The sequence below is a fragment of the Carlito syrichta genome, unplaced genomic scaffold (genome assembly GCF_000164805.1).
Source record: "Carlito syrichta isolate Samal-C Ts95f unplaced genomic scaffold, Tarsius_syrichta-2.0.1 Scaffold310835, whole genome shotgun sequence".
NCBI lineage: Eukaryota > Metazoa > Chordata > Mammalia > Primates > Tarsiidae > Carlito > Carlito syrichta.
This window is the reverse complement of record NW_007254931.1, coordinates 58,247-73,849: the sequence shown is the minus strand read 5'-3', so window position 1 is coordinate 73,849 and position 15,603 is coordinate 58,247. Positions and strand designations below refer to the sequence as shown.

Sequence of the window (15,603 nt, the reverse complement as noted above, 5' to 3'; positions counted from 1 at the left end):
TCGGCTGAGGTGAGTGGATTGCCTGAGCCCGCGGGTTCGAGACCTGCCTGGGCAGCGAGACCTCATCTCTACAATAAATCAAAAAATCAGCTGGGCTTGGTAGCGCATGCCTGTAATTCCGGCTACTTGGAAGGCTGAGGTGGAAGGATTGCCGGAGCCCAGCGGGTCGAGGCTGCGGTGTCCGGGTGCGGCCACTGCACTCCAGTCTGGGCGACAGAGTGCGACTCCAACTCAAAAAAAAAAAAAAAAAGTAAATGTTTTAAAAACATGACTAGATTGTCCACAAATCCTCATTGTCTTCTTTTGTACCCTCCCCCCTTTTTTTTGGTAAATGAAATAGGTATTTAGGCACCAACACTGCTTTTGATGAAAGAGGATGAAAGTACTATAAAATCATTTTGACAAATAAAATGTTCAAGTTCTAACTTAGCTTTCAAAAAGATTTAAAGTGTCCAAAGAAATCTTTTGTTTCTGTAAAGCAGATAGAAAAATAAAATCATTTTTGAACATTGATGGATTTTGCTTACATGACATAAATTGTCAGTTTTTTTAATACTCCAGTTCTATTTTGATGTGGTAAATGACTTTGCTATTTTCAGCTATTTCAAAGGGACTCTCTTAATTGTAGCTACTAATTTTACACCAAAGCGTAATTTAGAAAACTTCTTTAGTTATCAAATCTGCTTACCAACACACTGAAGAAAAATCTTTTTTGGTTTCTATAAGCAAAATTTGAGTCTTTTAAAAATTTCTTATTTATTTCCCCCAGCTTTGCTGAGATATAATTAGCAAATAATATTGTATGTATTTAAGGCATACAACATGATTATTTTACATAATTGTTATCATTGTGAAATGATATCCACAGTCATATTAGTTAACATATCCATCACCTCACATTTAACTTTTTTTTTTTGGTGATGAGAAAACTTAAGATCTATTCTCTTAACAAATTTCAAGTATACAGTACAGTATTATTAACTATATTCACCATGCTATGAAGAAGATCACCAGAACTTATTTGTCTTACCTGAAAGTTTGTACCCTTTGACCAACATCTCCCCATTTCCCCCACCCCTATCTCCTAGCAACCTTCATTATACTAGTTCAAGTCAGTTTTAGACCAGTGGCTTTAAAATAGCACCAATTTGTCTGTTCTAAGAAGCTTTTATTGTCTTCTATGATATCAGTAAGGTAATAAGGCTAATTTTTTATAGGCACTATTAATATTTGTGTATGCCATTTGAAACATTAAAAAACCCTGCTGTTATGAATCAAGAAATGCAATGAATTACAGTTAAAGTAGTATAACTCATTGCCTTTTTAACTTTAAAGCAATGAGAGAGTAGGCTTTATGTGAAAATCCAAAATGGGCTTCACATCTAAACTTTGCTCCTTTGAGTTACTAATTTACATAAACTAACAATTTCTGTAAGAAGAAGTTGGAAAAAATACCATTCAAAAAAATGCTATATCTCCCACAATGTGGAATGTTTTCTAGTTATACTTACTAGTATAATTTTGTTATAAACCATCTTGTTTAAGGATATCTTGTATTTCATTTTCCATTTTGTAACATTAATAAGTAAAATAATTTTCTTTACTGATTCATAGGTGGCACCTTCACTGGGGAGTGCTGAATTTCAACCACTTGTGCCATCAACAACACTTCTATCTGAAGCCTCACATGACCAGTTTGTGGCTGAAGGTATCCTTTTAGGAGACATTCTGGCTTCAAAAAGAAAAATGACAAGTTGGTCTAGACAGATATTTTGAAAGTAAATGTCTAAAGAAAAGATATTAATGAAATAAGCTATAGACCATGATGGAATACATTTAGAATAAATATATCAGAAATTAACAAAGCAAATGCTCTTAACTAGTAAGTGGAATTTGGTTATCAAATAAATAGCCTGATCCAGGATGCTTACTTCTTAGGTAAGCATAGGTATTTGATATTAGAATTGGGGAACTAATGGATATGAGTAAACTACAAATTTTCTCCTCTTTTGGGAAGAAAATTTTATCACAGTAGTCCCTTGAAAGTGAAGAGATTCTGGTCTTCCACTTAAAAGCACATAAAATGCATTGAATCTTTACTTTATTAGAAATGCACAATAAGCAACCTGGGACTGACTTTTATTAATGACAATATATAAATGTTATCCCTTGTATTAAGAACTGCTTCCAATTCTGCTATGCTTCAACTTGTATATATTTTGAAGATTACAACTTAGCTTTTGTTAATTCTAGAGAGTACATAGGCCTTATTCAGTAGCATTAAATTCCTGACTTGAAAGGAGTATCCTGGGGAGAGTGAGAAGGAGGGCTCATCAGAAGTCCAAACCTCGCTTTCATGCAATATACTTATGTAATAAATCCTCACATGTACTCTATGATTATAAAATTTAAAAAATAAGCACAGATGTATAAGTATATGCAGAGAAAATGTTTTCTGAAATATTTAGAAATACTTTCTTAATTAAAATTTTGAATTTTCATTACCATATTTTTTACGATTTCCTAAATAGTATTTCATTTTTTGTGTTTAGTAATTCATGTTAATAATGTGTAAAAGGGTTTAATTGTAGAAAATGCTCATTTGATCTTCTTCAGAACAAAAGAAGTAAACTCATTGTTTAAATGGCTTAGGACATATAATAAAATTTGATCATGAATTTCATCAATGTTTATCTCTAAAAGTGTGTTGTATCACTATTTTTCAACAGCTTAATTGAGATATAATTTACATACCATATGACTCATTAATTTAAAGTATGTAATGTATTCTTTTTTAGTATAGTCAGAGTTATGCAGCCATCACCACAGTCAATTTTAGAACATTTTCATCATCCTACAAAGAAACCCTGTACTCATTAGCAGTCACTCCCTATCTCCCCACATCTTCTGCACTATAGGCACTCGCTAATCTACTTTCTTTCTTTATACACTTGTTTATTTTGGACAGTTCATATAAATGGAATCATACAACATGTGGTCTTGTGACTGGCTTCTTTTTACCTAGTATACTGTTTTCAAGGTTCATCCAAGTGATAGCATATATCAGAACTTCATTTTTTATTGAGAAATAATATTCCACTATATAGATCTATCACATTTACCCATTCATCATTTAATAGACATTTGGATTTTTTTTTTGCATTTTTTTGGTGATTATAAATAGTGCTGCTATGAACATTAATGTACAGGTTTTATGCGGACTTTTTTGGTGTTTTTTTTTTTTTTTTTTTGGTTGGATTACTCTTGATTGAAATTTACTTATTTTCAAGTATTATGCTTTGAATGTGTATTCATGCCCAGTTTTACTGGTTACCAGTCAGTTCAGTGTGGATATTTGACCTCCCCGACAAAGTTTTTCAATCTTTTTTTGTTAAACCTGCAAAAGAATCCTTGAACAGTGCTGTAAGACATTAAATATGTGTTGTTAATGAGCCTAAAGACTAGAGCAAGTTTTTCTTGTTATTGAATGTTTTCTTGAGCTTCATCTCTTTAAAATAGTATCAAGATAAAATATGATTTTTTTTAAGTAATTATGAGATTTTAGCTTCCTCAGCTGGAACATCTAGTGGCATTTCTCAGTGAAGCTGTTTAGTCCTTTAATTTCTTCTATTAATTCTTGATTAACCAGGGAATCATTATGCCCCCAAATGATTTAGTACAGGATGACAAAAGTGTTCTGCAGCATGTACAATAGGGCCAGTTTAGATATCAACATTTTAAAAAATTTAACTTTTGTAAAAGAAAAATTTTTATAAGAAATACAACCTTCTATATTATAAGAAATAAAACCTTTAATAGATTTTCTTATGATCTATAAGTCTCCATTTGATATGCAAAGTTGAAAGTAATCATTAAAAAATAAAAATTTTGATGTGTTTGAACACTGTATATATCTTAATACAATTAACTAGAATAATTTTCTCTAGATAAAATATAAAATTGTATTGAATATATTGAGTGAGTTTAAATTTCTTAAATGCTATGTTCTAACCTCCCCTCTTTGTGGGTATTTTTCTTCTACATGCTTGCTCTAGAAATGCTAAAAACATGTAGTACATATTTTTGTGAATGTTGAAAGATTTCCCTTGAAACCATTTGTACAATTTTCACTGGCATTACCTAAATTTAATTTTTCAATTTTTATTATTTTTTAAATTATTTTTTTAAGAGATGAGGTCTTGCTCTGTCACTCAGGCTGGAGTACAATGGTGCATCATAGCTGACTGTAGCTTCAAACTCCTGGGTTCAAGCAATCCTCCACCACAGCTTCCCAAATTGTTAGGACTACAGATATAAGCTACCATGCCCAACTTTAATTGTTTTCATTTTTATTTGGTTCAAAATATCAAACCTTTTTTGAGTCTTTCTTCAAAGAAAGCTAGTTCATAATATAAATTGATATATATATTTTCAATTTGATTGTCAATTTATTTTGTAAAAATTAAGGAGGACATTTGTTGCTGTGATTTCTTATTTCCAAATCTTGACAAAAGTTGGTATAGTGTGTTAGTGTTTTGAAAAGATGTTAATGTCATACCTCATAAACAAATTACAAGGATTACACAATTACTATGTAGTGTACACTACACAAATTCTTTATATCAATTATCTTTTTTAATTTCACAGCCACTCTAGTTGCTAGTTTCATTTTCTTTGTTCTACAAATGCAGAGAAGACACGCAGGTTCATAAAATTACTAGAAATTGACCTCAGTGATTTACAAAGGTGGTAGAGATGGTGATGGTGGTGGTGATAGTAGGGAGAATAAAAGGTATTTAAAATGAAAAACTATTACAAAGAATAGAACAGACTTAAAACTGTTTCAAGGATGCTAGATACAGCAGATGTAACTGAAATGAAATTGAAGTGTATAAGTCATGAAAAACAGTAAAACAAAGAATTACTGATGAAAATTTATAAGAGTAGGAATTAATGGATTTTTAAAAGATAAAATATATGTAAAACTTTGCCCTAAAACTAGCATCTTACTCAATAGGGAAGCACTAGAAATATTCCCACCATATACACTACTATTCTAATACCTACTACTGTAGGTATTAGAAAAGAGACACCAGTTAGAAACCTAAGAATTAGAAAAGAAGTAACGCTATCTCTATTTTTATATGATATATAGTATGCCGGAATCTTTAAAGAATTCATGATTAAACTACTTGAAACAGTAGATCAGTAAGGTAGCATGGCAAAATTAACATACAGAAATCAGTGCATTTTCTATATATACATAAGCAATTAGAAAGTATAATGTTAAAGAAAAACAACATTTTTCAATGGCAGCAAAGAAGATAAAAATATTAGGAATAAACTTGGTAAGAAATATGCAAAACTCATAGGAAAACTTTTTTATTACTATTATTATTATTATTTAGATTCAAGTGATTTGTTACATAGATATTGCCTGATGGCGAGGCTTGGGCTTCTGCTGAGCCTGTCACCCACATAGTGAACGTGGTACCCAAAGTGGGTAGCTTTTCATCCCTTGTCTCCCTCTCCTTCTTCTTTAGGAGTACCCCAGTGCCTGTTGTTCCCATCCTTATGCCTGTGTGTATACGGTGTTTAGCTTCCATTTATTGGGGAGAACATGTGGTATTCAGTTTTCTGTTTCGGTGATGATTCGCTCAGGATGATGGTCTCTAGCATCATCCATGTTGCTACAAAGGACATGATTTTGTTCTTTTTTATGGCTGTATAGTAGTCCGTGATGCATATTTACCACATTTTCTTTATCCAGTCTGATGGCCATCTCGGTTGGTTTCATGTTTTTGCTTTTGCAGTTAGTGCTGCGATAAACATGCACATGCAGGTGTCTTTTTAGTAGAGTGATTTGGGCTCCTTTGGACATATATCCAGTAGTGGGATTGCTGGGTTAAATGGTAAATCTACTTTTAGTTATAGCAGGAAAACTTTAAAATATTCTCGACAAACATAAAAATGGACATGGACAAATGGAAAGACATCTTTTATCTTTAAATAGAATGATTCAACATCAAAAAAGTATCATTTCTTTCTAAGCCAATCTATAAATAAAATGCAATCCCGATAAGAGTATCAACAAAATAAAAAGATTTCATTAATATGGAAAAAATGAGCATTCAAAAATAACCAGAAAAGTACTTTAACAGGAGACTAGCATTACCCGACATTAAACCATACTAAAAAGCCTATTAAATCAGCTTGTTACTGGCACATGGGAAAACAAATAGAATGGAAAATACATTCTAAATTATAATTAAGTGGCAGCTTAAATTATGAGTGATGCATGACTTTTTAAATAAATGGTGCTGGAAACTGGCTAGCCATTTGAAACAAGATAAAATAGATCTATGTCTCACATCATATATAAAGAATCATCAGGGTTCTGAATGTGAAGATTGAAATCATACAAAAAAAAAAAAGAAAACATGGATAGATTTCTTTATAAAATAGGCATAAGAAAAGGTTTTTTTTGTTTTTTTTTTTGAGTTGGAGTCTCACTCTGTCCCCCAGACTGGAGTGCAGTGGCCGCTCCCGGTCACCGCAGCCTCGACCTGCTGGGCTCCGGCGATCCTTCTGCCTCAGTCTTCCAAGTAGCTGGAACTACAGGCGTGTGCTATCACGCCCGGCTAATTTTTTGATTCATTGTAAGAGATGAGATCTTGCCTGCCCAGGCGGGTCTCAAACCCGCAGGCTCAGGCAATCCACTCACCTCAGCCTCCCAAAGACGCGGGATTAAGGCTGAGCCACTGAGCCCGGCTAGGTTTTTCTTTTTTTTTCCCTCTTCTCTTTGTTTTTTTTTGAATTGGAGCCTCACTCTCACCCAGACTGGAGTGCAGTGGCCGGTCCTGGCCACTGCAGCCTCAACCTGCTGGGCCCTGGCGATCCTTCCGCTCAGCCTTCCAAGTAGCTGGAACTACAGGCATGCACTACCACACCCAGCTAATTTTTTGATTTATTGTAGAGATGAAGTCTCGCCAAGTTGTCCAGGCGGGTCTTGAACCCACGGGCTCAGTCAGTTCACTCACCTCGGCTTCCCAAAGCACGAGATTACAGGCTGAGCCACCGAGCCTGGCCTAAGAAAAGTTTTTCTAGCTATGACTCAAAATCCAGATTTAATAAGAGAAATGATTGACAAATTTGACTACATGCATTTAAGAAATAAATATTGCATGGCAGAAAATACCATAAACAGTTAAAAGACAACTGGCAATGGCATAAATATTTCCAACATAACTCACAGACAAGGTCATATAAACATATAACCTCTACAGCACTCTTAATATTTGAGGGGAAAAGAATGCAAAATCTTCTGTAAAATGAACAGAAGACATGAACAGGTAATGCACAAAAAGGCATAAAAGTAGCACTTATCTTTGAATAAGTACAAATTAATACTACCTTGAGTTACCCTTTCTTATTTATTAAATTTCCAGCAAGTAAGAAGTATTAGCAATATATCCTGTTGACAAGGCTGTGGAAAATGAGCACCTTTATACATTGTTAGAGGGAATGCAAATTAGTACAATCCTTTTGGAAGATAATTTGGCAACATCTAACAAAACTATATATGTTTTTGCCTTTGATTCACCAATTACACTTCTAGGAAATTTCTTTTGATTAATCTCCAACAATATAAAAATACATATGCACATGATAATTTAGTGTAACATTGTTTGTAATTGGAAAATATTGGAAGCAAACCCCCTAAGTAGAAGAGTAGGTTTTTAATAAACATCTACACAATGGAGAACTATACAGCTATTAAAAGAAAGAGGGAAGATGTTGTCAAACTGGTACGGAATAACTTTTAGGAAATATTGTCACATGAAGAAAGGACAGTGCAAAAGAGTATAGTTTATAGTATTTAAAGTTTTCTACTTTTTGTGTATAAAAGAAGGGGAAATTTTAAAATACACATATTTCCTCTTTTGTACAGAAAGAAAATAAAGATCAGCTGGAAACTAATAAGATTCGTTATGAGGACAGGTGGGAGTTAGGCAGGACATGGGAGAGTATGGAAACAGGGAGAAGAGAAGTGATGGGCAAGTGAGTTTTCTCTGTATATACCGTGTGCGGTTTGACTTTTATGGATGTGTATGTTTCGCTTGCTGAAAAGAAAAATAAAACCAAGAAAAATGGGGAAAATAACAGGGACAACAAACAAATTAATCTAGCTGCACTTTTTGCATGAATGACACTGAAGTGAGGACTTGAGTCTTCAAACTAATGGCAAAGAAAACTATATAGAAGCACTGAACTTCAGTTACTAGTTTTATTTTTTGCAGCAGTTTTAGTGAGCAATTTTGAAACGACTTAATATATTTCTAAGACTGGGCAAATAAGTAAATATATTATGGATAATGAATGCCAGGGGTTTTTTGTTTGTTTGTTTGTTTTTTACTTTTGTATAGGGGAATTACAAATATGGAAAGAAGAAAGGTGTTTTAATGGACCATACAAGGTTGAATTAGATTTGAGCTTTCAGTATGAAGTAATGATTTTTAATTTGTAGATTCAGATGTGTGCTTATGTACCCAAGGGTACATACACTTATGACACACTAATAGCAATATATATATTTAGTGCCCAAATCTCGGTTTCCAAATTCCACCCTCCACTTCAGGGATTCAGGGCTCTTTGCCAATATATCTGATATCAGGGCTTAGACTGGGAAAGAACAAACTGAACCTAGAACATTTTGCTGTGCCAGAAAGTAAGGAAACACTCAAAGGTTAGTGGAGTTGTTAATTAATATATGATACATGTACCTTATTTTCTAAAATCTGAATATTGTGGAGAAGGAGGAATCCTTGTACACTGTTTGTGGGAATGTAATTTGGTACAGCCACCATGGAGAAAAATAGGAAGTTTCCTTAAAAACTAAGAATAGAACCTACCGTATCTAAAAGTAAGGAAGTCAGTATACTTAAGAGACATCTGTACTCCTATATTTGTTGCAGCACGATTCACAATACCTAAGATATGGAATCAACCTAAGTGTCCATTAGTGGATTTATGGATAAAGAAAATCTGCTATATATACACAATGAAGTGCTATTTAGACATTAACAAAAAGAATGAAATCCTGTCATATGTGATAATATAGGTGGGCCTAGAGGACATCATTTTAAATGAAATAAAACAGACACAGAAAGACAAATGTCACATATTCTTAGTCATATGTGGGAGGTGAAAAAAAATGGAATTCGTGGAGGTAGAAAGTTAGAATGATGGTTAATAGAGGCTGAAAGGATAGTGAGGAGACTGATAACAGAAGGAATGGTTAATAGGTACAGAATACAGCTAAGTAGAAGATTCCTATTGATCCAGTGTTCAATAGCACAATAGTGCAACTAAATTTATTATATATTTAACAATCATTTATTATTTTCAATTAACTAAAAGAATGGAATTTGAATGTTCCTAACACGAAGAAATGCTAAACATTTGAGGTGACAGATATCCCAATTACCCTGATTTGATCATTACACATTGTATATTTATAACAGAATAACACATTGCCCATAAATTGGTATACCTATTATGTATCCATAATAATGAAAAAATAAAAAAGTTTCATTCTGAAAAAAAAAATCACTAAAAGTATTTTGAATTTGGGAACACCTCTGGCCCCTCAAGTTTCAGAAAAAGGGTTGAACCATCTGTTTGCTCCTCAGTGTCTACGTGCTTGGGGCACAAAGTATATCTTGCCCTTCTTGACTTGGCTCTTCTACTTTTACCATGATGTACATGTACTCACACATGTGGAGGGTGGAGGTGAGAAGTGGTAGGAGCTGGCTGACTCCCTGGCCTCAGGGTTAGGATGAGCTGAGCTCCCAGGGGCATTCCCCAATACCCACCTCATCATTTTCGGGAACTTCTGGAATTTTCCTCTTATTATAAGAAATTGTGAATATTGTACATAACTATAAGGTAAATAAAATAATATTTTAATGCTTATTTTCAATAATAGGTCAGCATGAAACTACATCACCACGGACTCCTCATGATTCATCCCTTTCTGCTCCCCTGCCCAAACAGTGTGTCCTTGTTACTCCATCTCTTCTTTCAGCAGTGTGCGGCCTCTTAGACAATCTCTTGGTGATTGCTTCAAGAGACACTGCAGATGCTTTTCGACAAGCCCATCTCATTGAGCTTCTCTGTAGGTAAGGGAAAAATACTTCCAGTGGGACATGGTAGTGGAGGTGTATTTACCCAAGGGATATCCATGACTTCTTGTGTTCTGGGAACATATCCTTATTCTTTTTTAGGCTTACTAAACTATAAGTTTTACTTTTTGCCAGAATTGTATTGACAGTTTTTATTTTAGACTATCAAAGCACTTGTTTGTGATCTTGACAATTAAAAAAAGCCAGAAAAAAACTCTTGCTTTCTAAAATTCAGAAGTTCTAAGTTTTAATTGTCCTGCAGCACACTTGAGAAATATGGTGCAGTCTTCTTATTTTTAATGGATGTGAGAGAGTTTGGGAATTCATCTTTCTAGTGGTCATATCACAACAATGTCCCTGGGTTGTAAAATTATTGTTGCAAATTCATTTGGAATTATTTTATTATGAGAAACTTAACTTTTCACTAGAAAATATTCTGATAAGATTTTGAGAATCATAGTTGATTCTTTGTGTTTTTATTACTCACTTATCTAATATTAATGAGCATCTGACATAATTTGCCTCTGAATTTCTAATAAAGTATAGTAGACAAGGACTAGATGTTGAATTCAGGTGAATCTAAGATCTAATTTTAGTGTATTCACTCAGTAGCCTTCAGCACTGGGAAAATTACTTTAACCTCTAGAGTGTCTTTAACACCTATTTAATGGGCCTAGTGTGAGGATTAAAAGTGAAGGTATCTAGAATACTCCCATATCTATATTGCTACTTCTTTTTTCTTCCTGACATTCAGTTTATTCTAGCCAAGTAGACTTATCTCCTTTTAACCACTTATTCATTTACATTTCCCTGCCTCTCTGACTGTTTACCTTTGAACACTCACCATCTGAAATATCTTCCTTCTCTTTGCTAAATCAGAGTGCCATCTTTTTCTTTGGAGGATTTTAAGAAAACTACCAAATATAAACTTATTTCATTTCATTCAATTATGAGATTACTTCTTTAACATTTATAATATATAATGAGATTTGAGTTTGTTCTGGTCCTAGTAATTATTTGTCACTTTTCTGCTATGCCTGCTGGGATTGGAAGAGTAGCTACCAGTAAGTTGGCTTTTATCTGAATGCTCCTGCCTTAAGATGACCAGAATGGAACCCTGAGAATATTCTTGTTCTTACGAGTCAGCTAGGAGTCTGATGTGGCGTTAATGCCACAGGGCTGTTAAAGGATCTTTTATGGCAAAGGTTTATCATACTTGTTTTTCATTTTTTATTTTAAAAAATTTGTTTCTTTCACTCCCCCCCCAACTTTCTAAATATGAATGTATTTTCTTGCCAGTGTTTTTGCTATTTTGATTAAGAAAATAACCACCAAGCTTACTTCTATTCACTTGCGATGGGCTGTGTTATGTTTTATTCCGCTTTTAATAAGTCTTCCTTTGATATTTTCTTCAGAACTTTTTGCTTCTCAGCTGTATCTGTCAAAATATTTTCTTGTTTGAAGGTAACCCAGAATACAGTGTGAAATATTTTGGAGTATCATTTTATAAACTTTTTTTTTACTTATGAAGATCCTTTCTCTTGAGTTGTAGCCTCATTACCTTCAGACTTCAAATTCTGATTTATTATTTTTAATAAAAAGTATACTAATCATCTAAAGGTTTTCATTTTCTGACCTCCACAGCATTGCAAATGTTACCTTCATCCAGAAAGGTGTCCAGGAACTCAAGACCCCACTGCCTTCATCACCTCCAGTTGAGCACACTCAGGCTCAGGTAAGTGTCTCAAGCCTGTCTCTTGCCTCATGTCTGTTTGTGGGTTTACTGTAAGTGCCAAAAAATATAAATTCTGCTGAGGAGATACTAACCATAAGGAAAGATTGAAAATTTTTTAGGAGATACATGGTATGATGTGGTTATTTGAAATATGTTACTTAACGGTTTAATATGAACTGTCTTTGGATGGTAGAAAAGAGAAATGGGGTGGAGTTTGAAAGACCTAGGATCTGTTCCTGACCTCATCATTAACCAGTCATCAATGTTTAATCAAGTGTCTAGATATCTTTGAACACCACTTTAAAAAAGAACATTGGTATAGCCTACCTTCCCCTTCTATGATTTTAGGCTATTCCTGTTTTGTCTGATATTTTCACCTAAGTTGAAGTTGTTAAAATACTTGGTGGCAAAATTATGTATATTTTCGAAACCCAATCTGATAAGAATAAATTGATTTTTGTTTCTTCGCAGATATTTACTGTTTTTAAGTTCTTGCCTATACCTGGAGTCTGCATATAAAGCATGCTTAATAATTCTTTGTAGTTGTTGCTAATAGAAATTTTATTTCAAAATCAAATTTTAAGGAGGGCTACTGGGAGCATAGATAGTGAGCAAATCTATGTATGCTCAAAGATGATTAGTTTTTCTCAGAAGAAAAACTAAAGCAGGGGAGAGGAAGTGATATTAGAGTTGGGAGGGCAGGGCTGTTCCACATAGGGTGATCAGAGAGGGCCTTTCAGACAATGACTTGTGACTTTAAGTAACAGAGGAAGCTAGTCCTAAGGACCCCTGAGATTGGGATATAGTTGGGCCATCCAAGAAACAACAAGGAGGCCAGAGGAGCACAGTCAGCTCCGTGAAGGCAGTGCCTTGCTTGCCACTGTGTGCCTCTGTATCCTGAGGATCTCATGTAGTGTGTCCCTGGCAGGAGCTCATTCAATACTTGTGCGATGAATGTATATTAGCTGTAACAAACATATATGGGTGCTTGTTGTGTAATCTTCACATCAATCATCTGAAGTGTCATTAGTGTCTCATTTTATAAAGGAAATGCCAGAAACCCAGAGTGGTGAGTGACTTGTCCACAGTCTCTCACAGTGAGGGGTAGAGCAGGTTCCAAGCTGTGCAGGCTGACCCCAGAGCCCAGAGCACTACCTACTGCAGTGCTTGGCTTTATGTGGATCAAATGCTATTGGTGCTTATATAAGATTATTCACGTATTCCAGAAAATTCTTGAGCCTCTTCTCTACCAGATTCTGTTCTAGGTGCTAGTGATACATGCTTGAACAAAGCAAATGAACACCCATGCCCAATGTAGAGTCTATTTCCTAGGTCCAGGAGACAGAGAGTAAACAAGTAAATAAAATATGAAGTATTTTATTAGATAGTGAAAATGGCATGGGAAAAAATAAAGGAGGAAAGGTAAATGGTATGTCAGCAAGAGGAAAGGTTGCTGTTTTTAGTTAGTGGTCAGAAAAGGCCCCATAAAGATGTTGTTTGAGCAAAAACCTGAGGAGGTAAAGAAACATGCTGTGAATGTCTGTGGCAGAGCATGTGGGCAGACTTCTGGGTGGTGTGGGCTTAGAGTCTTCTTAAGATACATGTGTATGAAAGTCTGTGATGAGTTGGCATTTTTTGGAAGAGGGTCATACACAGAAAAAGAGTTACTTTATCATTTACTAAATGAGTATTTAGTCTTAAATATGATAATAGGCAAAATAGTCGTAGCAATTCAGCTTTTCTATCTCTAATACTTTTTATTGGCTCTTACCTGGCATGGTTTATCTGTTTGTGTTATTATTTCATACATCCAGTGGTCAGACTTGCTATAATTTCCATAGTGTGGGGAATATGAAGTCTCAAAAAAGACTTCACAGAAATAAGCACATTAAATTATACAACTGTTTGAGGAGTTTATGAAGTATAGAGCCATCTTTACTTTAGTATGTCAGCAGGTTAGTTAAAAAGAAGTAGGGCAGAAGAACTATTTTGAAATAGTCTGAGACCATTGACCTCAGAGACACATACCCCTTCACAAGTATAGAACAGTCCCTGACTCTTAATTCTACTCTTACAGCATCAAGTAGGAGGAAAAAGTGTGTGTGTGTGTGTGTGTGTGTGTGTATGTGTGTGTGTGTGTGTGTGTGTGTGTGTAGGAAGAGAGATAGGGATAGAGATTGAGATTGGAGCATAGGGTCGGGGGAGACAGACAGAGAGAGACTGACTGCAGAATCTCTTTATAAAGTTCACTTATGTGGATTGTTTCGTTGCTTGAGGATAGTGGATAAATGAAACATCACAGCTTATTCTTTAATTGTTGCATAGCCAGAGGATTCTTTTTCTAAAAAGTACTTTTGCCAGGTAATATTTATATTATTAACATCAGGCAAATTCAGAGGTGATTTTGTTGGTGATATTGGAGATCTCATTTTTTTCTCTTATAATTAAGAATAGTATTTTTATGCTGAAGGATAGCTGAGGGCAAAAATAAGAATATTTAGCATTTTATTTGTAGCAATAACTAGGCTATCAGGCTAGCCATTTTTCCTACTTGTGCACTTTGAAGAGTATTTTTGCAATCTTTCTTTCTTTACAAAATTATAGATCTTTTGACTTTGCAATATACTTTCTGCTTTATGCAGAATATTGATTCTGTAGTTTAGCTACTTGAAAAATATTTTTTAAATGGAATTCAAAATTTGACTTTGAAAATATTGCTTTGTTGCTATTGTTATAGTTGACAGTGTTAATATGGCCATCAGTGATATGCCTATAATATAAGAAAAATAATGCTTTGTCTGCTATGTATAAACTTTAAAAATTATGATTAATTTGTTTTAGTTATTTATTAATTTGTCTTATGAAAGTAAAATACTGCATCAGTGTGATGGACTAAGATATGTTTTCATGTTATCTTCTTTTCCAACAGGTTTCCTTTCTCCTGGAATACTTATCCTCTTTGTCTAGACTCCTGCAGTCGTGTTTATTGGTGGATCCTGACCTTGTGATTCAGGAAGAGCTTCTGAAACCTCTTATTACTAATATCATTGGAGTTCTCACCATGTGCACTAAAGATGTGTTAGGTAAGCTGTATTTTTTTTTTTTTTTTTTTTTTAGTTTAGGATATAAATGAATAATATTGAGGGGGGAAAAATCTTACTCTGTTCCAGATACTCTCTTCAAGGTTACTTTTGTGAGTTGCTTTTCTGTCAGTATTTTAGAAGACTTTGATAATGTGTTTTATAGTTTGGACGCTTTTAAGTGGCTCCAGGAGAACACTTGAGACAAGTGTGTGGTATAATAAAGACCATCCCTGAGCTTGCAGTTTCAATGAGGTCAAAGCTCTCTATGTCATATGAGAAAGTACAGCACATTCTGGGTGTTAATTGTTGTTATAAACTATGCCTAAAGCCAAATAACCTTATAGATCATTTGCAACAAGTATAGGCCACTCTTGAGTATAATATCAAACATTTCCTAAGGTCCTAAATTATCAGAAAATATTTTATCATGAAAAGTTGAATGTAATGCTTAGTAGAGAAAATTAAAGCAATATAGGATCTTTATCAAAATCTAGTGTGATAATTGTTTAAAAAATTTATATAATAGTTTATAATATATATATATATATATATATATATAATTGATCATTTGTTAATTCTCCTGGCCTTTTAGTTTATACTT

At 34.1% G+C, this 15,603-nt stretch overlaps 1 protein-coding gene across 1 annotated transcript in view; it reads left to right on the top strand.

The window, feature by feature from the left end:
• The window catches only part of RTTN (rotatin), a 109,472-nt gene that overhangs the window by 54,115 nt on the left and 39,754 nt on the right, over nt 1-15,603 (top strand). Inside the window, exons 10-13 of the mRNA XM_008068419.2 lie at nt 1,615-1,708; nt 9,989-10,181; nt 11,829-11,919; nt 14,849-15,002. Of these exons, the coding sequence (XP_008066610.2) occupies nt 1,615-1,708; nt 9,989-10,181; nt 11,829-11,919; nt 14,849-15,002 (532 nt within the window). The remainder of the gene's footprint in view (nt 1-1,614; nt 1,709-9,988; nt 10,182-11,828; nt 11,920-14,848; nt 15,003-15,603) is intronic.